The 26460-nt window shown below is 49.3% G+C and overlaps 2 protein-coding genes across 5 annotated transcripts in view; both read left to right on the top strand.

Moving 5' to 3' along the window:
* morn2 (MORN repeat containing 2) overlaps positions 1-25198 on the top strand; it is an 83001-nt gene extending 57803 nt beyond the window's left edge. For all 4 annotated transcript variants that reach the window (XM_038804246.1, XM_038804273.1, XM_038804262.1 and 1 more), the window contains 2 exons: positions 17034-17170; positions 23757-25198. In XM_038804246.1, the coding sequence (XP_038660174.1) occupies positions 17034-17170; positions 23757-23859 (240 nt within the window). In that variant the 3' untranslated portion in view covers positions 23860-25198. The remainder of the gene's footprint in view (positions 1-17033; positions 17171-23756) is intronic.
* Positions 5322-5685, top strand: LOC119970161 (60S acidic ribosomal protein P1-like). The gene has a single exon (XM_038804289.1). The coding sequence runs from the start codon at positions 5356-5358 to the stop codon at positions 5683-5685; it is 330 nt and encodes a 109-aa protein (XP_038660217.1). The 5' UTR covers positions 5322-5355.
* Positions 25199-26460: the final 1262 nt, after the last annotated feature.

Genomic DNA, 26460 nt, shown 5'->3' with positions numbered 1-26460 from the left:
AGGAAACCCTCCTGCACACATTGTACAAAGAACGACCCATCTAATGTACTCGAACTATACTCGAACCAGGAGGAAGGAATTGGTAGGCTCCCGCTTAGGAGGGCAGGGGAAAGTTTTAGGTACTGGGGGTGCAGGTGGCCAGGGACTGGGGGACTCTTCACAAGCATAATTTCACCAGGCTTGTGGATCAGATGGAGGAGGAGTTCAAGAGGTGGGATATGCTGCCATTGTCGTTGGCGGGGGGGGGGTGCAGTCCGTCAAAATGACGGTGCTTCCGAGGTTCTTGTTCCTCTTTCAGTGCCTGCCCATCTTCATCCCCAGGGCCTTCTTTAGGAGGGTGACTAGCAGTATTTTGAGCTTTGTGTGGGCACATGGGACTCCGAGAGTGAAGAGGGTTTTCCTGGAGCGAGGGAGGGATAGAGGCGGGCTGGCGTGCCCAACCTTTTGGGGTACTATTGGGCGACCAGTGTGTCAATGGTGCGTAAATGGGTGATTTGGGGGGGGGGTGGAAAAGAATGGAGATGGCGTCATGTAGAGGTACGAGTCTGGGTGCCTTGGCAACGGCGCCATTGCCGCTCTTTCCTAAGAGGTATACCACGTGCCCGGTGGTGGCGGCGAGCCTAATAATCTGGGGACAGTGGAAACGGCATAGGGGGGAAACAGGGGGATCGATGGAGGCTCCATTAGGTGGAAATCATCGGTTCATCCCGGGGAACAAGGATGGGGGATTTAGGGGGTGGCAAAGGGCGGGCATCAGTAAATTGAGGGACCTGTTTATTGGCGGGAGGTTTGCGGGCCTGGGGGAACTGGAAGATAAATTTGGGCTCCCCCAAGGGAACATGTTCAGATACTTGCAGGTAAAGGCGTTTGCTAGGCGACAGGTAGAGGAATTCCCTTTGCTGCCCTCGCCGGGGGCGATGGACAGAGTGCTTTCGGGGGTGTGGGTCGGAGAGGGGAAGGCGTCTGACATTTATAAGGTAATGCAGGAGGTGGAGGAGTCGTCAGTGGAGGAACTGAAGGCTAAATGGGAGGAGGAACTCGGGGAGCAGATGGAGGACGGGACTTGGGCGGATGCCTTGGAGAGAGTCAACTCTTCCTCCTCATGTGCGAGGCTTAGTCTCATCCAATTTAAGGTGCTGCACCGGGCCCACATGTCCGGGACTAGGATGAGTAGGTTCTTCGGGGGTGAGGACAGGTGCACCAGATGTTCGGGGAGTCCTGCGAACCAGGCCCATATGTTCTGGGCATGCCCAGCACTGGAAGAATTCTGGAAGGGGGTGGCGGGGACGGTGTCGAGGGTGGTTGGATCCAAGGTCAAACCAGGGTGGGGACTCGCGATTTTTGGAGTTGCGGTAGAGCCGGGAGTGCAGGAGGCGAAAGAGGCCGGTGTCCTGGCCTTTGCGTCCCTAGTAGCCCGTCGAAGGATTCTGTTACAATAGAAGGATGCAAGGCCCCCAAGTGTGGAGACCTGGATCAGTGACATGGCGGGATTTATAAAATTGGAAAGGTCAAATTTGCCCTGAGAGGATCAATACAAGGGTTCTATAAACGGCGGCAGCCTTTTCTGGACTTCCTGGTTCAAAGATGGGTACCTTGGTCAATAGCAGCAGCAACCGGGGGGGGGGGGGGGGGGGGGGGGATGTTCCTTACTGTAGTTTCTATTTTTTTTCCTATGGTTATATAACTTAACATCGTGTTAATTTAAGTTGTTGTTAATATGTTGTGTTGTTCATTGAGGAGGGGCGAATGTTTATGATTGCTATTATTATTGTTATTGCTGGTATTTTATTATGGTTCGATGTTGTTGTATAAATACAAAATTTTCAATAAAAATTATTTTTTTTAAAAAAGAAATCTTTCCGGTGAATTGCGCCCTATGTATCATTGTGGGTGTTTTTGGGGCGGTGTTTATCGCTGGCTTTCTGAGTGAGATCCACACTGCTATTCAGCCACACTTAGTCATTTTCTTGGGCCTTGAGGAGTTTTTCCCCGGTCAAGCCCACACTTGGAAATTCTTTCAACATTTCAACACTGGGGAGCTGAACCGGCTCCTCAGCGATCGGGGCACTATTTTGAAACGGTCCCCCAATCTCTAAGTGAGCTTGAGGCTTCCCCGGACATTACCCATAACACCCCCCACCGCACTATGGGGTCACTGAGGGCCCTTCCCTTTTCAGGCCTCCCCATCCCCTTTTAGGCCCCTCCCTTTTCATGACCCCCACCCTTCACCCACCCAATCCCCCTTTCAGGCCCAGATCCTTGGCTGTGCTACCCAGGCACCCTGGCAGTCCCAGGGTGGCAGTGCCAAGGTGCCAGGCTGGCAATGCCAAGCTACACAGGTGCCAGATGGAGAGCCAGGGAGCCACTCTGCCCCATCCCCAACCATCCAGGGATCTCCAAAGACTTGGAAGGCACCTCCGGTGCCATTAGGCCTGGTCTACGATTGTGTGGAACAGTACTAAACGGAGCCTGGTCCATGCCTCACTGACGAGACGTTACTTCCCAGGCCCCAGGAGGATATGGCGCTGCATATTTAAATGAGCCGTACGGTTTATTTAAAATGAAATTCTAGTGAGAGGCCTAGTGAGATTCATCGGCCTCAGTGTGGAGTCTGCACGTCCTCCCCCTGTGTGCGTGGGTTTCCTCCGGGTGCTCCGGTTTCCTCCCACAGTCCAAAGATGTGCAGGTTAGGTGGATTGGCCATGCTAAATTGCCCGTAGTGTCCTAATAAAAGTAAGGTTAGGGGGGGGTTGTTGGGTTACGGGTATAGGGTGGATACGTGGGTTTGAATAGGGTGATCATTGCTCAGCACAACATCGAGGGCCGAAGGGCCTGTTCTGTGCTGTACTGTTCTATGTTCTATGTTCTATCACGTCACCATGTTGGGGGCGACGAGGCCGTTAAATTGCACCCCAAACCGTTTCATTTTAACAAAGTCCTTCGAACCAGAGAATAGGAAAGGATTTACTGTCTGTTAAGTACCAAGACTGGTGTTATGAATAAAGGCTGAGAAAGATATTACCTTAACAATTTTCTCAAGATTACGTGCACCAGCAATCTGTTCTACAAAAATAAATTAGTCTTTATTGTTCTGGGTTGTTTTCCATCCTGTTTGAAACCATGACCAGTCCTTTTTTTTCTTATCAATTGAAGAACAAGTCAAATCTGTTGGCTCCAACAAACAAAGGAAATTGCAGAGGGGCTTCCACGTTTCTGACAACCTCTCTATGAATCATGACAGCCACTTAAACTTTGTGTTTTGGTAGAGTAAGAATAAAATTACAATAAGTGCCCACACCTGCAGCCATATTAAGAATTATCTTATAATAGGTCTCTCAAAAGCAGATTTATTTTTAAATTATGTATTTGCCAAATAGAATTACATAGGAAGTGTTTCAAGTAGCAGCATCCCGCATTTATTGTTGCTTGTTTCAAAAGCTTTATAAATATATTTAAGGAAATCTCCCCTGATAATCTACTGTGTAAGTAGCTTACAGTTTATGAAGGTCCTGAGTTATATCACTGGTTGGTGATAAATTAGTTACTCTTCATGGGCTTTACAATTGGAACACTTAAGTTGGCCTCAGTAGCCCAAGCTCCACAAAAACCTGCTAGAGTTCCTGTCCATGATTGCTGACCCCATTTGGAAATTACTAGTATTTTAATTTCATTTGCCAAATCACTGAGTCACTAAGACACTGAGTGTCTTTAAGACAGAGCTAGATAGGTTCTTGATTAATAAGGGGATCAGGGGTTATGGGGAGAAGGCAGGAGAATGGCGATGAGAAAAATACCAGGCATGATTGAATGGCGGAGCAGACCCGATGGGCCGAGCGGCCTAATTCTGCTTCTATGTCTTATGGGTCACCGGAGAATCGCCGCGCCGCCAGTCAGCCCCCCCCCCGGGTTTCTCTGCCCAGTATGGGCCGAGAGGCCACTAAATTGCCCGAGTCCCGCCGCCACCATTCACATCTGGTCTTACCCGCCGGGAGCTCGGCAACCATCCTGTTGGGGGTGATCTGGAGGGGGGGGGGGGGGGGGGGGTTCCGACCCCAGGGGGGCCTCCACCGTGGCCTGGCCCGCAATCAGGGCCTACTGATCGGCGATCCGGCCTCTCCTGGTGGGGGCCTCTTTTACTCCGCGGCGGCCCCTGTAGTCCTACGCCATGTTGCATCGGGGCCGGCGCGGAGAAGGAAGCTACAACGCTTGCGTGGACCTGCGGCACCCATTTGATGCAGCTGGAGTGCTGTGGGTCGCTCCCGTGCAGTACTGGCCTCTGGTAGGGCAGAGGATCGCTACACTTAGCGGTCCAATGACGCCGTCGCTAAACTCTCCAGTTTTTACGATGGCGTCAACACTCTGCCATCAGAAGGGAGAATCCCGCACATGGTCTTTAAGGGTGGATGAGCCCAGTAAAATCAGAAGTTTCTGACATAGATCATAGAATTTACAGTGCAGAAGGAGGCCATTTGGCCCATCGAGTCTGCACCGGCTCTAGGAAAGAGCACCCTACACAAGGTCCACACCTCCACCCTATCCATGGATAATGAACACTTGGGGTTCGTGCTGCAGAATACCTGGGCAAGGCATAAATTCCATAGAGTTTCAGTGAGAGCTGAATGTCGGTCCGGCCATGTGTGATCAACAGAATTAGGCTGGAATGACATTACGTATCTTAACTCTGTCTTTCCGTGTGCCCTTTAAACCACAGTTTAAAAGCCTTTGTTTGCCAGGACCTATTCATCAGGACAGAAGCATTTGGCTAAAGGCTCACTTAAATTGCCCGTTGATACTTTTAGCCATATCTTGCGACTTACTGCAGCTAATGAAATGTTTATTGTTGTACTTACGATGCCTTCACCTAAATTGTTTTTCATAGAATCCCCTCAGTGCAGAAGGAGGCCACTTGGCCCATCAAGTCTGCACCGACCCTCTGACAATGCACCCTACCTAGGCCCACTCCCCTGCCCTATCCCTGTAACACCACCTAACCCAGTGATCTTCGAAGTCGGGTGGGTCGTGGGCGTGTGTCGGGAGCGTCGCGGAGCCGACCGTCGGTGTGCTCCCGATTGTGCACATTCACGCGCAACAGCCGGCTTTTAAGTATACTGGCTGTGAGCGGCCTTTTTACCATATAACCCTGCATGCGCAGGGTTTTGTGCACCGATGATCGGGCACACATGCGCAGTGCGGCCGCATTTTTTTTATATGCTAAAAAGGCCGCTCACCGCCGACATAGTTAAAAGCTGAATGCTGCTTGCACTGCCCGTTTCAGAAGTGCTCTGAATGAAGCTAATGCTGAGTTTGCCCCCCGGCGATTAGCACCATCGGACCCACCAGCAGAGATCCAGCGCCATGGCCTCCACCTCGGAACTCGCCTGTATCTACAGCGCGCTCATCCTGCACGACGACGAGGTCACTATCACCGAAGACAAACTCAATGCCCTGATTAAAACAGCTGGTGTGAACATTGAGCCTTTCTGGCCCAGTCTGTTTGCCAAGGCATTGGCTAATATTGACGTCAATAGTCCGATCTGCAACGTTGGTGCTGGTCATCGTACCCCAGCTACTGCAGCAGTTGTTTCCACCGCTGCCCATGTTGATGCTGAAGAGAAAAAGGAAGAGAAGAAACAGGAAGAATCTGAAGAGTCTGACGATGACATGGGCTGTGGTCTCTTTGATTAAACGTGCTTTGCAACAACATTGTTACAATTTACAAAAATTAAATAAAAATTGAATATAAAAGCCAGCTGCTGCGGCTGAAGACCGCAAATTTGTCCAATCGGAGACGCAGAAGATTTTTTAAAAAAATTCTATGTAATCTTCCTGCCTGAGGGAGGCAGAGAACAGGTCACGGCCCCCGAATGTCACCTTCACGTGCTTTGGGCGCAATTGCGATTCCTCAATTTTGTCAGCAGCAAACAAGGTAAGAGAAAATGGTGGGTCGCGAAGGCCGGCCAGCGTGGGTCACGAAGGCCGGCTGGCGTGGGTCCCGAAAGCTGGCCGGCGTGGATCCCAAAGGTTGGCCACGTCCCCGGAAAAAAAGTTTGAAAAACTGACCTAACCTACACATCTTTCGACATTAAGAGGCAATTTAGCATCACCATCCGCCTGTACCTTTGCAATACTTTTGGCAGGTACAATATTTCAACACAGTTGTTGAGCTAGTACTTGTTACCAGTGGGAATCATACTTTACATGACACAAATGGAGGAGGAAGAAGAGGAGCCAGGAGTCTAAGGGAAGCTAGGTTAACCAGGAAACACCAGAGGAATGATAGGCCATTACACCACCACCCCATCTAGTAGGCACACTTTCTAAGAGCTTATCCAAACACTCTTTCAGAACCCTGAACTTCAGCCATGCAACTTCGGAGGTTTCTTTACACAGATGCAGACCTGCTGAGTATTTCCTGCATTTTCTGTTTGTATTCCAAATAATATAATTAGTTGATATTGACAACTTGCAATGCCAGTAAAGCAAATAGTTATTTCTCTTGTAAAACACTGACAAGCTGATAAAATGAAAGCTGATGGTTAGTATGTAGTGTAAGTTTTACAATGCTGAACTTATAATTTGTTATCAACACTCACGTTGTTGAATAATTAGGGATTCTTCTAATGCAAGGACATTGAGGGCATGATTCTCTGGAAAGATTTCCTTTTTTTAAATATAAATTTAAAGTACCCAAATCATTTTTTTTTACAATTAAGGGGCAATTTAGCATGGCTTGCCAATCCACCTACCCTGCACATCTTTGGGTTGTGGGGGTGAGACCCACGCAGACATGGGGGGAATGTGCAAACTCCACACGGACAGTGACCCGGGTCCAGGATTAAACCTAGATCCTCGGCGCCGTGAGATAGCATGCTAACCACTGCGCCAACATTCTGTCCCCTCCGGAAAGAGGGTACTTGCATGAGGAACCCCACTCAGCACCGAGATAACCAGCCCCAAGATTTGGAGACGGGGACCTAGGGACACTCCTGGATGTGATGGAGGCCTGGAGGGATGTCCTGTTCCCACGAGGGTCCTGGAGGGTGAGCCACAGAGCAGCCAGTGCTGCCTGGGACAAAGTGGCGTCAGCTGTCAGCTCGGGCAGCATGACCAGGAGGACTGACCTCCAGTGCCGCAAGAAGGTTGTGGTGATCCACTGTGTTAACTGTGTGCACCTGTATTAGGGGATGTACGGTAGTACCTATACTACAGGTTCACCGGTAGCCCCTGCCGTCTAGCTCCGCCCACAAGGAGCCGTATAAATATGCATGACTCCTCCTGATCAGCCATTCAGCCTGCTGCAGTAGGAGGCCACGCATCTGACAGTAATAAAGCCTCTGTTGTACCAATCCGAGTCTTTCGTTCAATTGATAGTGCATCAACTTATTACAGTCAGATTTTCTGCATTATGGACATCAGGATCAAACCAGATCGCCTGCAGCTGGATCCGCACTCGCCAGACGCCAGAAAGGACTTTAATCACTGGTTGGCTTGCTTTGAGGCCTACATCAACGCTCCGAACCCCGTGCCGACGGATGCCCAGAAGATCCAAGTTCTATACTCCAGGTTGAGCTCCAGCGTGTTCCCGCTGATCCAGGACACCCCAAATTACGCAGACGCCATGGCACTCCTTAAAGAGAACTACGGTCAGAAGACGAACACTCTTCGCAAGGCATGTACTCGCCACTCGCGTACAACTACCTGGTGAGTCGATCGAAGACCTTTGGCGGGCTCTTATCCCACTCATACGGGACTGACTGTCAGGCCATCACGGCCACGGAACATTCCAATCTCCTCATGCGTGACGCATTCGTGACGGGGATTGCGTCGGACCCCATCCGACAATGACGGCTGGAATGGGCCACGCTCGACCTAGCGCAGTCGAAAGCTTTAGCGCTCTCCATGATGGTCGCATCTTGCAACGCCCAGTCCTACCCCACTCGCCGCGTGGCCCACCCCTCCTGCTCCTCTTGGACCCCTAAAACGACCCCCCCACCCCCCGACTAGGGCCACTCCTGCTCAATATGCTTGCGCTGCCCGCCACACCATGCACTCTGGTGGTCCCCGCTGCTACTTCAGCGGCCAACAGAAGCAACCCCGCCAGCACTGCCCAGCCCGCGCTGCCACCTGCAAATCCTGCAGTTAGAAGGGCACTTTGCAGCGGTGTGCCAGGCCCGCGCAGTTGCCGCTATCGCGCCCGAATTCGCTCCCTTCCCCCAGCCGATCGCACAATGGGCGCCGCCATCTTCTGCTCCCGGGGCCACGTGCGACCAGTGGGCACCACCATCTTCTTCCCCAGGTCCATGTGCGGCCCGTGGGTGCTGTCATCTTGCCCCGCCCCCACAACGTGCGCACCATGGACGCTGCCATCTTCTCCCCCACAGGTTCTCCGGACGTCGCCATCGCCGCCATTTTGTCTCCCCCTCGGGACTGGAACGCTGGACCCGGGTCGCCGTCGCTCGCCATCTGACTCCTCGGACGACCACCCGCTGCTTGCCTCCATGCGCTGGACCAGTGCCTTCCTCACAACCTGGCCACCGCTTCGACGACAGTGCTAATCAACGGCCACGCGACGTCCTGCCTACTGGACTCACGGTCCACCCCGCCAATCAACGGATCTCCCTGGCCCCCGGGTCCCACTCTGTCCCGATTCGAGGTTTCTGTGTGGTCAATCTCACTGTCCAAGGTGTGGAATTCAGCGGTTTCCGCCTCTATGTTCTCCCCAACCTCTGTGCTGCTCTATTGCTGGGTCTGGACTATTGCGGCCTCACGAACCTCAAGGTTGACCTTCCCTCCCTCTTTGCCAATCTAACTGGATTGCAAGCCCGTCGCCACCAGGAGCAGACGGTACAGCGCCCAGGACAAGGCCTTCATCAGGTCCGAAGTCCAGCGGCTGCTTCGGGAGGGTGTTATCGAGGCCAGCAACAGCCCCTGGAGAGTCCAAGTGGTAGTGGTTAAAACTGGGGAGAAACACAGGATGGTCGTGGACTACAGCCAGACCATCAATCAGTACACGCAGCTCGACGCGTACCCCCTCCCTCGCATATCTGATATGGTCAATCAGATTGCACAATATCGGGTCTTCTCAACGATTGACCTTAAATCCGCGTACCACCAGCTCCCCATCCGTAAATCGGACCATCCATACACTGCCTTTGAGGCAGACAGTCGCCTCTATCAATTTCTTAGGGTTCCCTTCGGCGTCACTAACGGGGTCTCTGTATTCCAAAGAGAAATGGACCGAATGGTTGACTGGTACGGACTGCGGGTCACGTCTCCATACCTGGACAACGTCACCATCTGCGGCCATGACCAGCAGGATCACAATGCCAACCTTGCCAAATTTCTCCACACCGCCTCACTCCTCAACCTCACCTACAACAAGGAGAAATGTGTGTTCAGCACCAACCGCCTAGCCATCCTCAGCTACGTAGTCCAAAACGGACTCCTGGGGCCTGACCCCGACCGCATGTGCCCCCTCATGGAGCTTCCTCTCCCCCACTGCCCCAAGGCCGTCAAATGCTGCCTTGGGTTCTTCTCCTACTACGCCCAGTGGGTCCCAAACTATGCGGACTTATACTTATAAGGCCCGCCCACTTATACAGTCCACTCAATTTCCCCTCATGGCCGAGGCACAACATGCCTTCGCCCGTATTAGAGCAGACATAGCCAAGGCCGGGATGCACGCAGTAGATGAGACACTGCCCTTTCAAGTAGAGAGCGACACTTCAGATGTCGCCCTTGCCGCCACTCTAAACCAGGCAGGCAGACCCGTGGCATTCTTTTCCCGCACCCTCCATGCCTCTGAAATTCGACATTCGTCTGTTGAAAAGGAGGTTCACGCGGTGCGACATTGGAGGCATTACCTGGCCGGCAGGAGATTCACTCTCCTCACTGACCAACGGTCGGTAGCCTTCATGTTCAACAACACGCAGCGGGGCAAGATCAAAAATGATAAAATCTTGCGGTGGAGAATTGAGCTCTCCACCTACAATTACGAGATTTTGTATCGCCCCGGCAAGCTCAACGAGCCCCCAGACGCCCTCTCCCGAGGTACATGTGCCAGTGCACAAGTGAACCAGCTCCGTGCCTTGCACGAGAGCCTTTGCCATCCGGGGGTCACTCGGTTGTATCACCTCGTCAAAGCCCGCAATCTGCCCTACTCTGCCAAAGTACAGACAGTCACCAGAGACTGCCAGGTCTGTGCGGAGTGCAAGCCACACGTCTACCGGCCAGACCGCGCGCGCCTGGTGAAAGCGTCCCGCCCCTTTGAACGCCTCACTGTGGATTTCAAAGGGCCCCTCCCCTCCACCAACCGTAACACATATATCCTCAGTGTGGTCGATGAATTCTCCAGGTTCCCCTTCGCCATCCCATGCCCGGATATGACGTCTGCCACCGTCATCAAGGCCCTCAACTCCATCTTCGCTCTGTTCGGTTTTCCCGACTACATCTACAGCGACAGGGGATCCTCATTCATGAGCGATTAGCTGCGTCAGTTCCTGCTCAGCAGGGGTATCGCCTCCAGCAGGACGACCAGCTACAACCCCCGGGGAAACGGGCAGGTCGAGAGGGGAACGGGACGGTTTGGAGGGCTGTCCAGCTGGCCCTACGGTGCAGGAACCTCCCAGCCGCTCGCTGGCAGCAGGTCCTCCCGGATGCATTGCACTCCATCCGGTCTCTACTGTGCACCGCCACAAATAACACACCCCATGAATGTGTTTTTACCTTCCCTAGGAAGTCCACATCCGGGGTGTCACTCCCGACTTGGCTCGCAGCTCCAGGACCGGTTCTACTACGTAGGCATGTCCGACTCCACAAGGCGGACCCCTTGGTGGACAGGGTACGCCTGCTCCACGCCAACCCCCAGTATGCCTATGTGGAGTTCCCCGACGGCCGCCAGGATACGGTCTCACTCAGGGACCTGGCCCCCTCGGGTTCCACCCCCACACACTTCCCCACCCACGCGCCACTCTCCCCTCCCCCGGTGCTCCCAGCATCAGCCCCACCAGGTCCATCCCTCCTTCCCCTGCCCACACTAGAGGACGAGGAAGATTTTGTAGTAAAGGTACTACCGTACATCCCCTAATACCCCAGCCAAAGGTCCCCCACTGAGCAATGAGGTGACAAGCCCAGCACCTCCGGGCTCTTTGCCTGTGAGCAAAGATGGCTACTCACCTCCTCGGCTCCCCACAGAAGTCCTTCCGCCAGTTTCACGTTTTTCAAAAGGAGCACTGATCGGCACCAGTGTGACCACTTGCTGGGGAGTCCGCTGAATGACGGGAGGCCATTGGATATGGGGTGGCTCTTGTTAATGGTATGGAAATGGGGCTTAAGTGGTGATAATTAGTTTCTCGCCAGGCTAAGGCGAGATCCTGATTTTGCCTACGAAGGCTCCTTGTGCAGTTCTTGCTTTTGGACTCTCCTACTATTTACCGGCCTTGTTTCGCTTGAGCAAGAGCGTAACGAGGCCGCAGAATCGCGCCCATCCTCTCCACATCCACCCTGTCAATACTCCTCTTATTCATCAGAACTCTAAAGGATAAAAAGCTAACCGCCCTAACTTTTCCTCATAAGACAACCCACCCATTCCTGCTATTAGTCTAGTAAGCCTTCTCTGAAATACTTGTAACACATTTACATCTTTCCTTGAATAAGGAGACCAATGCTGTACATTGGGGCAGCAGGGTAGCATGGTGGTTAGCATAAATGCTTCACAGCTCCAGGGTCCCAGGTTCGATTCCCGGCTGGGTCACTGTCTGTGTGGAGTCTGCACGTCCTCCCCCTGTGTGCGTGGGTTTCCTCCGGGTGCTCCGGTTTCCTCCCACAGTCCAAAGATGTGCGGGTTAGGTGGATTGGCCATGCTAAATTGCCCGTAGTGTCCTAATAAAAGTAAGGTTAAGGGGGGGGGGTTGTTGGGTTACGGGTATAGGGGTGGATACGTGGGTTTGAGTAGGGTGAACATGGCTCGGCACAACATTGAGGGCCGAAGGGCCTGTTCTGTGCTGTACTGTTCTATGTTCTATAATACTCCAGGTATGGTCTCATTAATGCTCTGTACAACTGAATCATAACCTCTCTACCTTTGTAATCAATTCCCTTTACAATAAGCAATAACATTCTGTTTGCTTTCAAAATACTTGCTGGACCTGTATACTAGCCTTTTGTGATGCATGCAGCAGGACACCCAGATCCCTCTGCATCTCAGAGCTCTGCAATCTCTCACCATTTAGATAATCATCTTTTTTTTATTCTTTCTGCCAAAATGGACAATTTCAAATTTGTTCACATTGTACTTCATTTTCCAGATTTTGCCCACTCAACCTTCACATGCCCCTTTGTAGCTCTTTTGTGACTTTTTCACAATTTACTGTCCTACCTGTCATAATATGCACCCATGCACATCATGAGGGAAAAGCAGGCAGTGACAGACACCCAGGTGAGCCAATCAACATACAGAACAGAACACAACCAATCACCAGAGGGGATGTTTTACCGTTAATTCACTGTGAGACCATGAGAACGAGTGAACATTAGGCTTTAATATCCATGAACTCGCCTGCCAGAGTCGGCTGTACAAATGAGTGCCATCCACAGGTGGCCGGACTATATATGGCCCCGGTGATGGCGGAGCCAGAGGCGGAGCCCACCGGGGTTCCAGTACAGTACCTGGAAGTAGCCCATATCATAACTTCCAGGTCATGGGCCACGTCATAATACAGACAGTACAGACCGCTCATGCATTAGGTGAAATACATTCACCACAGGGGGGCTTCCAACTATAAAACACAGGAGGCATCAGCACTCTGCCTCTTTCCACCGGTGACAACTGTAGTGACAGTCAGGGTGTACAAATTATTCAACACCTTCTACACATGGATCAGAGTCAACCCACAGGCAGCTATGTGTTTTGTTACTAAAGTTTAATAAATCTTATTGAACCAACCCCTACGTTTGGTGTAAGCTTTATCGTTTATCTGCATCGTGTTGCAGTCCGTGTTACTCCATGGTGAATAACACAATATGATACCAGGATACCAGGAGTGGCTACTGCTTCTAAGTAATTTACCTTCGAAAATTCACTGACGACTAGCAACTGCCTTCAAGCGGCATGGAAAAGATCGAGGCACCTCCACAGCTCCGGATCTCCGTAAATCTTGGCGCCAATTGGCGGGTCTTCAAGCAGAAATTCAGTCTATACATCGAGGCGTCGGGCCTCGAAAGCGCGTCCCCAAAAAAGTGCGCTACTACTATCGACCAGGCCATCCAAATCTTCAATTCACTCACTTTTGCCGACGGTGAGGATAAGACCACAGTCCAGACCGTCTTAGCCAAATTCGACAGTCACTGTGAAGTCGAAACGAACAAAAGCTACGAGCGTTATGTCTTCCAGCAGCGCCTTCAGGGTAAGGATGAGCCTTTCCAATTTTTTCTCACTCATCTGCGCATTCTAGCACAATCCTGCAACTACGGTGACACCGCTGACTCCCTCATCAGGGATCAGATCGTGTTTGCCGTCCACTCCGATGCCCTGCGGGAGCAGCTCCTAAAAATTAAAAATATAACCCTGCCAGTAGCCATCGAGACGTGCAAAGTCCATGAACAGGCGAAAAGTCACTATTCCCGCCTTAAGTCGGCAGAGCAGGACCAACTTGCCTCCCACGAGGCTGAGAGTGTACAGGCCATCACCCGAATGCGGCGCCTGAGCATCGACATGAGTGTGGCCATTTTGCTCCCTTTTCCAGGGGTCCCACGGATGCGCACCACGGTCGGGAGAACTAAGCGGCCGAAGACCACACTACGCAGGTGCGAGCGGCGGCTGACCGCACTGCGCATGTGCGACAATGCACGGAGCGTCACGATGTCGACGTGATGATGTGCCCCAACTGTGGCACCGCCCATTTAAAGCGGCAATGCCCTGCAATAGGCAGGTGATGTCTCAACTGCAAGAAGCCTAGCCATTATGCGGCCTTGTGCAGGTCTGCACCTTCGATAGGGGGCCAGTGATCCCAGTTCCAACGCAAATGCGTTCGAAGTGTGCAACAAGGGCTGCTGGATTTGGAACCTGATCCTGCCATGGATCCAGAGGACGACTGTTCCAGCCATTCATTTACCTGATCTGGATCACCTTCCAGTGCTGTAAAAGATGCAGCAAATCAGAACCCGGCGAAAGCTGACATATGCTTATGCTACTGATCTGCCCGTGCTCTCTCCGACGGACGCTGTTCGCATCATGTTTCCTGGTGGAGGCTGGTCAGCTCCAGCTGTTGTTGTTCGACAGGCTGCTCCCCTGGTGGGAAGGAGCTTTCGCTATCTGTGAATCCACGTAGCACGGGAATGGGAGACATTGCACAAGCTAAACTTGTCCCGGCTTGTAGAGCAAATGAAGGAGGACTTTAGGAGATGGGACATGCTCACGCTGTCACTGGCGGGGAGGATACAGTCCGTGAAAATGAAGGTCCTCCCCAGATTTCTGTTTGTTTTTCAGTGCCTCCCCATCTTTATCCTGAGGGCCTTTTTTGAATGGGTAAATAGAGTGATTTGGGGCTTTGCGTGGGTAAACTCCGCAAGTGAAGAAAGTGTTGCTGGAGCGTAGCTGGGGGGAGGGTGGGTTGGCGCTGCCGAACGTTTGTAACTACTACTGGGCGGCAAATATAGTCATGATTAGGAAGTGAGTAGTTGGGGGCGGGGTCGGTGTGGGAGCGTGTAGAGGTGGCATGATGCAAGGACACAAGTCTGTTGGCACTGATAACGGCACCTCTTCCATTCTCGCCGGCCCGGTACTCCACAAGCTTGGTGGTGGTGGCGGCCCTGAGAGTCTGGGACAGTGGAGGAGATATAGGAGAGTGGAGGGAGCATCGGTCTGGCCCTGATAACCATCGGTTCGTACCGGGAAGGCTGGATGGAGGGTTTTGGAGATGGCAGAGAGCACGGATCAAGCAGATGGGAGATTTATTCATAAATGGGAGCTTCCCCTGTTTGAAGGAATTGGAAGAGAAATTTGAACTGCCAGCAGGGTTTAGATATCTGCAGGTATTTTTTGAGAAGGCAGGTTCCGACCTTTCCGCTCTTGCCACCACCGGGGTTACAGGACAGTGTAGTTTCCAGAACGGGGGTGGGAGAAGGGAAGGTATCGGATATCTACAAAGAGCTTATGGAGTCAGAGGAAACTCAGATCGAGGAGCTAAAGGACAAGTGAGAAAATGACCTAGGGGGAGAGGTAGAGGGGAGTTTGTGGGCGGATGCCTTATGCAGGGTCATCATATGCCAGGCTCAACCTGATACAATTTAAGGTAGTCCACCGGGCACACATGACGGTGACCTGGATGAACAAGTTTTTTGGGATAGAAGACAAGTGTGCAAAGTGCGCGGGAAGCCCAGCAAATCTAGTCACATGTTTTGGGCATGCCCGAAGCTTAATGGGTTTTAGCAAGGTTTCGCTGATGTCATGTCCACGGTACTTAAAACAAGGGTGAAGTCGAGTCCAGAGGTGGCGATCTTTGGAGTGTCGGAAGAGCTGGGAGTCCAGGGGGTGGGAAAGGCTGACATCTTGGTTTTGCCTCCCTGGTAGCCCGGAGATGGATCTTGTTAATGTGGAGGGACTCAAAGCCCCCAAAAGCAGAGACCTGGGTGAGAGATATGGCTGGGTTTCTCAGTCTTGAGGAAATAAAGTTCGACCTCAGAGGGTCAATGTTAGGGTTCGTCCGGAGGTGGCAGCCGTTTGTCGACTTTTTGGGGGGAAATTAAATGCCAGCAGAGGCAGAAGTCTTAGGTATTGTCCTGTGTTGGGGGTGTGAGGAATATGCCAGGAATGGAAATGTTTTATATACTATGTTCATGTTATTGTTATAAAAACTATAAATATCCTAATAATTTTTTTTTAAAAAAGCAATGCGATCTCCAATCAGCTGGCAGCAACAGACCTTGGTCACGTGGTATGGCAAACTCATCAGTTGGTAGTAAGGTGTATACAAGGACGGTCGAACATCGGGTAGTTCCAGAGCAACCTAGTTTGTACAGCATTCTGCATGTTATCCTTCCACGTATTAAATAATAAATCATAATTCTAAGTAACAATTCTGTGAGTATCATTGCTGCACCAAGAGCACAGAACCCAACATGGTACCAGGAGTTTTGAACATTTAAGGAAACAGCAGAAAAGACAAAGGAAAACCGGCCAAAGAACAAAGGCCAAAGTTACTTATGGACCCACCCGGCGGGACCTCAGAGTTCTGGCTGAGGGGGCCGTCCTGGTGAGGGGGAGGGGGGATCTGACTCCGGGGGGTGTCTCCACGGTGGCCTCGCCCACGATCAGGGCCCACCGATCGATGGCAGGGCTTGTTTCGTGGGGGGCCTACGGTCCTCCGCGCCGGGCCCCTGTAGGCTTCGCCATATTGCCTGGGGGCCGGCACGGAGACAGGAATCCATGCACGTGCGTGGACTCGCGCCGGCCGTGGCGCGCATGCGCGGACCAGAGCTGGCTTTCGAGCACCGGAGCAGCACACACCACTCCGGCACCGTACTCGCCCCCGAGGAAGGGTTGAATACCCGGGCCTGGAGGCCCGTCGACGCCGGAGTGGCTCGCGCTGCTTTTGACGCCGGCGTCAGAACATGGCCGCGGGATCAGAGAATCCCGGCCAAGATACAGATTAGCCATGATCTATTTGAATGTGATGGAGAGACTCAAAGAGCTGATGACCTACTCTGCTCCTCCAATACATTATTCAATAGCAATTTTGTAATTTTTTTAAAATTTAGATTACCCAATTATTTTTCCAATTAAGGGGCAATTTAGTGTGGCCAATCCACCTACTCTGCACATTTTTGGGTTGTGGGGGCGAAACCCATGCAGACATGGGGAGAATGTGCAAACTCCACACGGACAGTGTAACCCAGAGTCGGGATCGAACCTGGGACCTCAGCGCCGTGAGGCAGCTGTGCTAACCACTAGGCCACCGTGCTGCCCTGCAATTTTGTTGTATAATACTTCATATAGTAGATTACCTTCATGAGAGTTTTGTGTTTCTTTCTCAAAGATAAATGGCACAGGAAAACTGGAGCATCCATCAGGTGCGATATATGAAGGAGAATTCAAAGACAACAAATTCCATGGTACAGGGATCTATACATGGCCAAATAAGTTAATGTATATTGGAAGCTTCAATGAGAACAAGTGAGTGACTCTAAACATTAAAATAGACCTGGTTATTTGGTTAGAAGAGAAGCTATGCTTGAATAGGTTGACACAGATGCAAGTAAGTTGCCAACTCAGGTTGGATGTACTTCATGCTCTCTCCATTGGTCATCCAGTTTGTTCATTGTCATGGTGCCGATTGAAAAGCAAACAGACTCTTCACTATCCAATTGACTAACAATCAAGAGTCACCCAGTTTGTTTTTTCTTTACAAACTTACACATTTTAATAATTGATAAACAAAAGTTTTGAAAGAAAATGATTTGCTTTACAATGCCAGCATGATTTTTCTCCCTGGTTGTCCTCAAAATTAATCTTTCAATTCCTGGAGACTCTAAGGAAATCTTGGAGGGTTGGCAACCCTGAATTGTATCTATAAACAACATGAGTGGTTGAATCACAGTTCCGTGTCCTCTGCTCACAGCTTAACAGTGGGTAACATGATTATTCGATACAGGTCAAGAATACTAAGACTGAATGGTTTAAAAAGGTTATTGTTTATTGTTTAGACGTACTGCCTCCATGTTTGACCATACTGTAGAATCTGGTCTATTAAGTGCAAACACCTTACATTATTCATGTTTTTTAAATTATTAATTAATTGGGCATTACTTGCAAGGCTAATGCTAATTACCCAATCCTAGTTGCCAGTTTTGATGGAATTGAGTGACTTGCGAGGCCATTTCAGGGGGCAGCTGAGGATCAATCACTCTCATGTTGGATTGGAGTTATGCATTAGTCAGGTCAGGTAAGGTTGGCAGGTTTCCTTCCCTAGAGGACATTAGTGACCTGGTTGAGTTTTCATTTTACTGATACCCAGCTTTTTTATTTCCAAAAGATGGAAACGGATACAGTGGAAGGATGGAGCAAAGGCTGGGCATGGGAGGCAGGCAAAGGGCGAAAGGGTGGAGCAAATGCTGAACATCGAGAGTAGGTGGAGGTTGTAATGGGAGGGTTGGGTAGAAGGGTGGAGCAGAGCTGGAGGAGCAATGACCTAAACAACAAGAGGCAGTGGAGGCTAAGACGACCAGGATACTGGTGACCAGGGTCCACTGCGGTGGCGAATATTGGCCCAACCGCGGATATATGTAAGGCGGTATAACTGTCTATAGATGAGTGAAAGGCAATGTCAGGATGGCCTTAGAGTGTTCGAGTGCACCACTTGCATTATGGGTTGTTGAGTAGCAACCACTCCCGGCCTTCCAATCAAAGAGACTCCTACAAGGCTCAGTCCTAGATAACCTTATTATTCATGCAAGACTGTGATCTGTCATTGTAGATACCCCAGCCAAAGGTAAATATCTTTCCTGCATGCACCCTGCAGAGACCTATTAGAGCTGCTGATGTTTCACGTGGATAGGCTTGCAGCCCTCAGCACTGTCTAGCATGTTCAACTTTCTTTCACGCCATGGGCTATGACCCCGGTACTTCAATGATGGCCGATGTACTTTGGTTGCAAACCCTTTATGTGAAGTCTGCTTCAAGAAGGGGGATCATGGACCTTGGTGCTTCTCCTGTTTCTGGGCTGCATATTCCCCACTTTAACCCTCGCCCTCAATCACACATGATACTTTTTCCCCTTCCAAGATTCACCAATTCATCACACAATCACAGAAAGTCACTCACCACCCTGAATTGGAAATGTATCGCCGTTCCTTCGCTGTCGCTGGGATAAAATCCTGGAATTCCCTCCCTAACAGCACAGTGGGTGTACCTACACCTGAAGGACAGCAGCGGTTCAAAAAGGCAACTCACTAACCCCTGAAGGGCAACTAGTGATGGGCAATAAATGCTGGTCTAACCAGCGATGTAACATCTCATAAATGGATATTTAAAAAGTAAAGTGATAACAATTTGTAACATCTAGTTACAAATATCATCCGATATATATGCAATGTGAGTCATTAGTATTAAGAGCAGCAACAATATAATGCAGTGTTAGTTTGTATGCAGCCAATTAGGTGATCCCAACACAACTATTAAACAAACCGCAGAGTACAAATTTTACGTTAACAGCATCGTGAAATATTGCTAATTTGACAGGAAAATATCCCAGTAGTTATGACATTGTGCAGCTGATAACACTGATTTTAGTGACTGCCTCAGCCCTCATAGAATGTACAGTGCAGAAGGGGGCCATACGGCTCATCGAGTCTGCACCGGCTCTTGGAAAGAGCACCCTACCCAAGGTCAACACCTCCACCCTATCCCCATAGCCCAGTAACCCCACCCAACACTAAGGGCAATTTTGGACACTAAGGGAAATTTAGCATGGCCAATCCACCCTAACCTGCACATCTTTGGACTGTGGGAGGAAACCGGAGCACCCGGAGGAAACCCACGCACACACGGGGAGGATGTGCAGACTCCGCACAGACAGTGACCCAAGCCGGAATCGAACCTGGGACCCTGGAGCTGTGAAGCAATTGTGCTGTGGGTTTCCTCCGGGTGCTCCGGTTTCCTCCCACAGTCCAAAGATGTGCAGGTTAGGTGGATTGGCCATGGTAAATTGCCCTTAGTGTCCAAAATTGCCCTTAGTGTTGGGTGGGGTTACTGGGCTATGGGGATAGGGTGGAGGTGTTGACCTTCGGTAGGGTGCTCTTTCCAAGAGCCGGTGCAGACCCGATGGGCCGAATGGCCTCCTTCTGCACTGTAAATTCAATGAGGGCTGAGGCAGTCACTAAAATCAGTGTTATCAACTGCACAATGTCATAAACATGCTCTACACATTTCACTAGATTGACAAGCTGACAGTAAATTTTTATTTGTGGAACGATTCAATACTTGTACCCAAATAAACTGCACAAGTTATTTTTTATCTGTAGAAGAAGAAGAAGACTTTCACCTGCCCGGGTGTATATTATTGAATATAATAAATTTCATACAAGGGGTGTTATTGGGTTTTATTTTGAGTAATTTCACAGGGTAGAAAGATCAAATGACTGCTGAACAACAAAGTGGAATGATTGAACGACAGGTCTTCACTGTCAGTGAGAAGCATTGGAGCTCTCAAGTGTCTATGTATGCCACAGGCCAGAGGACAAAGACTAAATGGTTCACAATTGTACCTGTGCTTTTTTGGTCAGCAAATCTGAAGATTTTGTGATTACTGCTTCCCACTACAATATAGGGCGGGATTTAACTAAATGGGAACAAAGTCCCAAAGTGAGCGCGTTTAGCTTGCAGAGACGAGAAACACAACGCTATAAAACGGCATCCCGGGTTAGATTGGGAGTCTCAGCGGGGATGCGCGGCTGAACCGCACAGATCACCATTTTGTGCACTGAGAAGCTCTGCTCGCCAGAGCTCCTCAGTGTAGCAAAAGATTGATATCTGGAGCCCCGAAGCAAACCCTGACCCCTCCCCCAAGCCCTAACGCACTATGGGAAGGTCCCAAGGCACCTGCACATGCGCTGGGCAACCCGGCCCAATTGCCATCACACAGAAAATGCCAGCCTGGCACCCGGGCTACCTCGGCACCTTGGCAGTGCCAGGCTGGTGGTGCATGGATGGCACCAGCAGTGCTAGAGTACCACCTGCTCAAAGGGCATGCAACTGGGGGCCTCCATTCTCCTGGGAGACCCCCACAAATGTCTTTATGTCTGGTTCCCGTTTGTGGAGACTAGTACTGAACAGCGCTCGCCCAAGGTCTCCGGGGCGACGGCAATAGATCCCAACCCCTTGGGAAACTGCATATTAAAGTGAGACCACCTATCTCGTTCTAATATGCAGATTTGCTGAAAAGTGATCCCGCCCACACTGGGTAGGATTTACATTGCAACGTCTCGCAAGATCTTGTGAGGCATTGCAAGCCAGATAGATCCCGGGAACGGGGTCTCCCGGCTTTTATCGGCCACGCTGTGCCGCAGCACATGAATGGCTGTTAAACCCCACCCATAGTTTCAATATCTACTACGCTCGCAGCTTTATCACAATATTTTGATATCTCAAAAACTCACAGAAAGCAGCTTAATAGATGAATAGACAAAAAGACAAGATTGAAGTCAATGGGAAAGACTTTGAGAATCATGGGTGGGATTCCCCGACCCCGGGCCGGGTCGGAGAATCGCCGGAAGGGGAGGGAGGGACTTCCGACCCCGATCCGCCGATTCTCCGCGCGCATTGGTCCGAGTGGCCGCCGAGGAAGGCCGAGTCCCGCCGGCTCCATTCATGTGTGGTCCTACCCAGCGTGAATTCGGCGTTCATCTTGGCCTTTGCCCCCTTGATAGCCCAGAGATGGATTTTGTTGAGTTGGCGGCACTCGTGGGCCACCAAAGGTGAGGGTATGGACCAGTGACCTGGCAGGATTTCTGCACCTGGAAAAAGTAAAGTTCACCATATGTGGAGTGGAGGAAGGGTTCATCCTGAGGTGAAAGCCTTTTATTGAGTTTTTAAAAGTGAATTGAGGCGTTGGGAGTTATGGGCGTTTGTTTTTGGTTTTGGTCGGAGTATGGAGGGAAGGGAAAAAATGAAATGAAAATGAAATGAAAATCGCTTATTGTCACAAGTAGGCTTCAAATGAAGTTACTGTGAAAACCCCCTAGTTGCCACATTCCGGCGCCTGTTCGGGGAAGCTGGTATGGGAAAAAGGAGGCGAGCTTGGGGTTGCAGGGGTTGGAGATGGGGAGGGTAGGTTGTTAGTTTTTGTTACCTGTTGCCAAGGTTTGGCTTTTGTATTTTTATATATATGAAAAATGCCTTCAATTAAAATATTTCTTATAAAAAGACTCCCAACAACTCCACTAATGTCCCCCACATCACCAACCTTCCCCAGTCTCCCCTACCTCTCCCAACACTCTCCTCCAACCTCCTTCACCCCATCCCAACAATCTGCTCCCCACCTTCCAACCTCCCCCCACCTCCCAAAAATCGGAAAGCTGAAGCTGCCCAAAGGTTGGAGGCTGCGCAACAACTCAGTCAAATTGACACTGGCAGACCACTGATATAAAAAATCCGAATCTTCAGCCTGACAGTTCCAAATCTTTCAAGCTGGTTTTTAAATTCTGAAGTTCTGCATGGAGGACGTGAGAATTCCATTTAATTTTTTTTAAAATTATTTTTATTAAGGCATTTACATATATACATCAAACACAACCAAAACCAAAAAGAGAACAAACAGGAAATCACATAACAAATAAATAACCAACACCCCCACACCTCACCCTCCCTGTTGTTACCGTCCACCCGCTCTGCCTCCATTCCAATAAGATCCGTCTCCGAGCTTCCAGGGAGGAAGGACAAAATGTTGGCCTCTCTCATGCCCTGGACTCCCGGGTCATTCGACTCTCCAAAAATCGCCACTTCTGGACGCGGGACCACCTTCACCCTCAGCACCTCAGATATCACGTTAGCGAACCCCCGCCAAAATCCCTTCAGCTTCGGACAGGGCCAAAACATGTGGGCATGGTTTGTGCCCCCCCCCCCCCCCCCCCCACGCACCACACCAATCCTCCACCCCCTCAAAAAACCTGCTCGTTCTGGCCACTGTCATTGTGCCCTGTGGATTCAGCAAGCTCCTTGCAGATGTAATAAGCAATGAACTAAACAGCATAAGACCGCAAATGGTCAACCATCTCCCCATCCCAGCAGGAATCACACCCATTTCCACGTCTGCCATGAAATTAGACTCCAGAATGGAGGTTTCCAGCTACTGTTTCCAATTCTGGGCACTACACTTAGGAAGGATGACAAGACATTAGAAAGTGAGCAGGGGAGATTTATCAAAATGGTACCAGCGATGAGAGACTTCAGTTACTTGGAGACACTTGAGAGGCTAGGTTTGTTTTCCTTAGAGCAGAGAAAATTAAGAGGAAATTTAATAGAAGTGTTTAAACTAATGAAGAGCTTTGATAAATAAATAAGGAGAAACTATTTCTACCGTAGGAGGGTGAATAACCAAAGGACAGAGATTTAAGCAAAAGAACCAGAGGCGAGATGAGGAGAGTTTAAAAAAAAAAATAACTTAATGAGCTATGATGATCTGGAATGCACAGCCTGAAAGGTGCTGGCAGTACATACTATTAACTTTCAAAAGTGAATTGGGTAAAATACTGAAGGGGAAAGATTTATGGAAATACGAGGAAAGCCCAGTGGAGTGGAACTAATTGGTTAGCTCTTCCAAGGAGCAGGCTCAGGGCACAATGTACAGTATGGTCTCCTGTGCTGTGTCATCTGATTCTATGTGGCTCAGCTGCTTACTGTCGTCACTCTCTGATCTATAAGGAAATGCTGTCAATATTTTGTTGTTTTTTTGATGCAGAGTACCATCAGATCGAATGAATTTTTTTTCTGTGACCCAATGCTTTATCAAATTTCTTCTCTGGAGTTCAAATATTAGATTGTATTTAGATTTTAATGAACGCACACAGTGGCTGATGTAATCCTGATTCCTATGAGAACTCATTAACAAGCACATTAATAGATAGCCAAGTCTTTAAGAAGCCATGTGAAGCTTATCTATTTTATTCAATGTTCATTCCATCCTACTTAGCTAATATGTTTTAATGTATACTTTATATAAATGTTATTTCAATGATAAACTTTTTCATAAGTTGTTCCTTTGCAGATTGGAAGGGGAAGGCAAGTTCATAGATGCAGACGACTATGAATGGGTTGGCACATTTCATTACAGAGCTGCGCCAGGACTGAAGTTGAAACTGGATATGTAATCCCTGTCTAGATGGGACTGACTCCTGGAACATTGTTACACAATCTTAGTGACATTTTCTTCGAAACATCACAGTTGTGTTTTTTTGCATCTAAAATATTAGAGTGGAAATACAATTTTCTTTCAAGAATCCACATTATGCACATTCTGTTTAGCTTACACTAAAACATTCAATTGGATCGTTCTAAAATGTTTATTTTAATTAACCAAATAAAACAACAAAGGTTTTGGTTGTAAATAGGAAGATTTTGATTATCGCCTGTTGTATCCTGTTCAAACAATGGAGTTCACAATGTGTTGTAGGTGTCAGGTTGCTGTCCAATTATCCTGGTTAGTGTATGTTGCTAGTTCTGTGGTATAACATGCTGTAGTAAGAGGTTCACTCACATACTTAACATTGTGACAATGCCAGCACATACTGCTTAACACAGGGAGTCCATCAGTGTTATAAAGCCAGCTGGTGAAGGATGTAACTGGAACCAATCTCTTATGAGCATTTATTTACAAATTATGGATTACTACATTCATTATAGTTGTATTCATAACGCTTTTGGAGCAAAATGGTGAACCAATTGAACTAAATCAAATAAACTGAGATGTATTTATAGGGGCACGAGTGCATCCCTAATTAATGCCCATCACCTGCCTACAATTAAACACAATTAATGTACAACTAACAGATTCCCTTCTCTATCTTGAAATAAAAGTCAGAGATTATTGGCAGGAATTTTGGTTTAGTGTGCAGATCGTTTGCCAGTCCCAACACAGTGATATGTTCAACCCAATTTTAGTTGGATTGGCCAGCTAATGACACACCATTCAATTAAGGATGGCAGGTGGGCTCTTAATGCTGTCAGGGCAATAGGAGGCCTACACAGTGAAAATGTTGCAGCCTATTAAGAGAGAGACAATGCCTCAAGATGGATGGGTCCTCTCTGCATTTTAAAATCTTTGAGAATAACAATAGCCACAGCTGCCTTTGCAGATGGCCATTTTAGTGCAGTGGAAGAAGATTTGTAAAGTGTCATAGGGGTGTTGGCTCGCTGGTCTGCTTCTGGGAAACAGACCATTTTTGCAGGCTGTGTTTCAATTGCTGATTGAGTAAGTCTAGTCGGTGAAAGTGGCCTTAATGTTCTCAGTTCTTACCTCTGGTTGACGTCCAAAATTCTGTCCTATGCACAACCAAAATTTCAAAACAAATTAAACAAGTAGAAAGTGCTTTTTTTTAAAAAATACATTTACAGTACCAAATTCATTTTTTCCAATTAAGGAGCAATTTAGTGTGGCCAATCCACCTACCCTGCACATCTTTGGGTTGTGGGGGTGAAACCCACGCAAACACAGGGAGAATGTACAAACTTCACACGGACAGTGACCCAGAGCCGAGATCGAACCTGGGACCTCGAAGCCGTGAAGCAGCAGTACTAACCATTGCACCACCGTGCTGCCCGTGTTTTTTCAGTATGTTACTTTCTAGTGAAATGTTCTTTACCAATTTTTACATTTGTACCAAGTTTTAACCAAGAGCTTTCGAGGGACCGGATTTGGGATCAAATGGGTCAAATGGGTAGACCCTGCCCTGCACTTTGTTGGGAAAAGGCATCTAACAGCAGTTTCTGCTAAATTGATTAACCAGCGCATAGAGGATATTGTGCTATCCAGTAGACGGGAAGGAAAATATATATCCATGTCAACCTGGCTATTTTATAAAATTATTTTTTTTTAAAAATGGGGACAAAGGCTTTGCCCTGATATGCCTGACGAGCAATGATTCCTATCAGAGGAATTTCTAGCCTTTAGAAAACTAGCAGGTAACTCATTATCTTTGAAGAGATGCTAATACACCCTGTGAATCGAGAAAATCAAATTCCCCAAAAATGTAGCACCACCTTGGTCTGGATTCGCCACCCCGCCGCATGCCACATTTCTATTTCACCAGTCAATGGGGTTTCCCATTGTGGGGCAGCCCCACGCCGTCGGGAAACCCCCAGGCTGCAGGCAAAATGGAGCATCCCACCAGCGGAGAATTCAGCCCCTTTTACCTCTGTAAAGCAGAACGCTGGCCAATGGGTATGTCTACAAGGACAAAAAGGACCTAGACTCCACTGTTAAATATTTCAAGATTCCAGGATTGGACAAATACATCCTTTGTCCAAAAGCCAGGATAAGAAGTGGGAGTTGTGTCACATGACCTCCCCAAGCTGCTGGAACCTGTAATATTGCTGTGTGGAACTTAACCCAGGCAATCTATCACTTTATCACCTAACAGGTAGCAGCAAAAATGTTGTCCAGGTAAATTTCCTGACCCTCACCTACATTGTGTGCTCGTGGAACATCAGAACATCTTTATTGGTGCCTATAAGACAAATTCATCTCTATGTGCCTTCCATCTGGGAAGTCATCACTCGACGGTATGGTGGCACTGTGGTTAGCACTGCTGCCTTACAGCACAAGTGACCCAGGTTCGATTCTGACCTTGGGTGACTGTGTGGAGTTTGCACCTTCTCCCCGTGTCTGTGTGGGTTTCCTTCGGGTGCTCTGGTTTCCTCCCAGTCACAAAGATGTGCAGGTTAGGTGGATTGGCCATGATCAATTGCCCCTT

Source organism: Scyliorhinus canicula, chromosome 1 (genome assembly GCF_902713615.1).
Source record: "Scyliorhinus canicula chromosome 1, sScyCan1.1, whole genome shotgun sequence".
In the NCBI taxonomy this organism is placed as follows: Eukaryota; Metazoa; Chordata; class Chondrichthyes; order Carcharhiniformes; family Scyliorhinidae; genus Scyliorhinus; species Scyliorhinus canicula.
The sequence above is the reverse complement of the archived record's forward strand: the minus strand, read 5'-3'. Positions and strand labels throughout refer to the sequence as shown.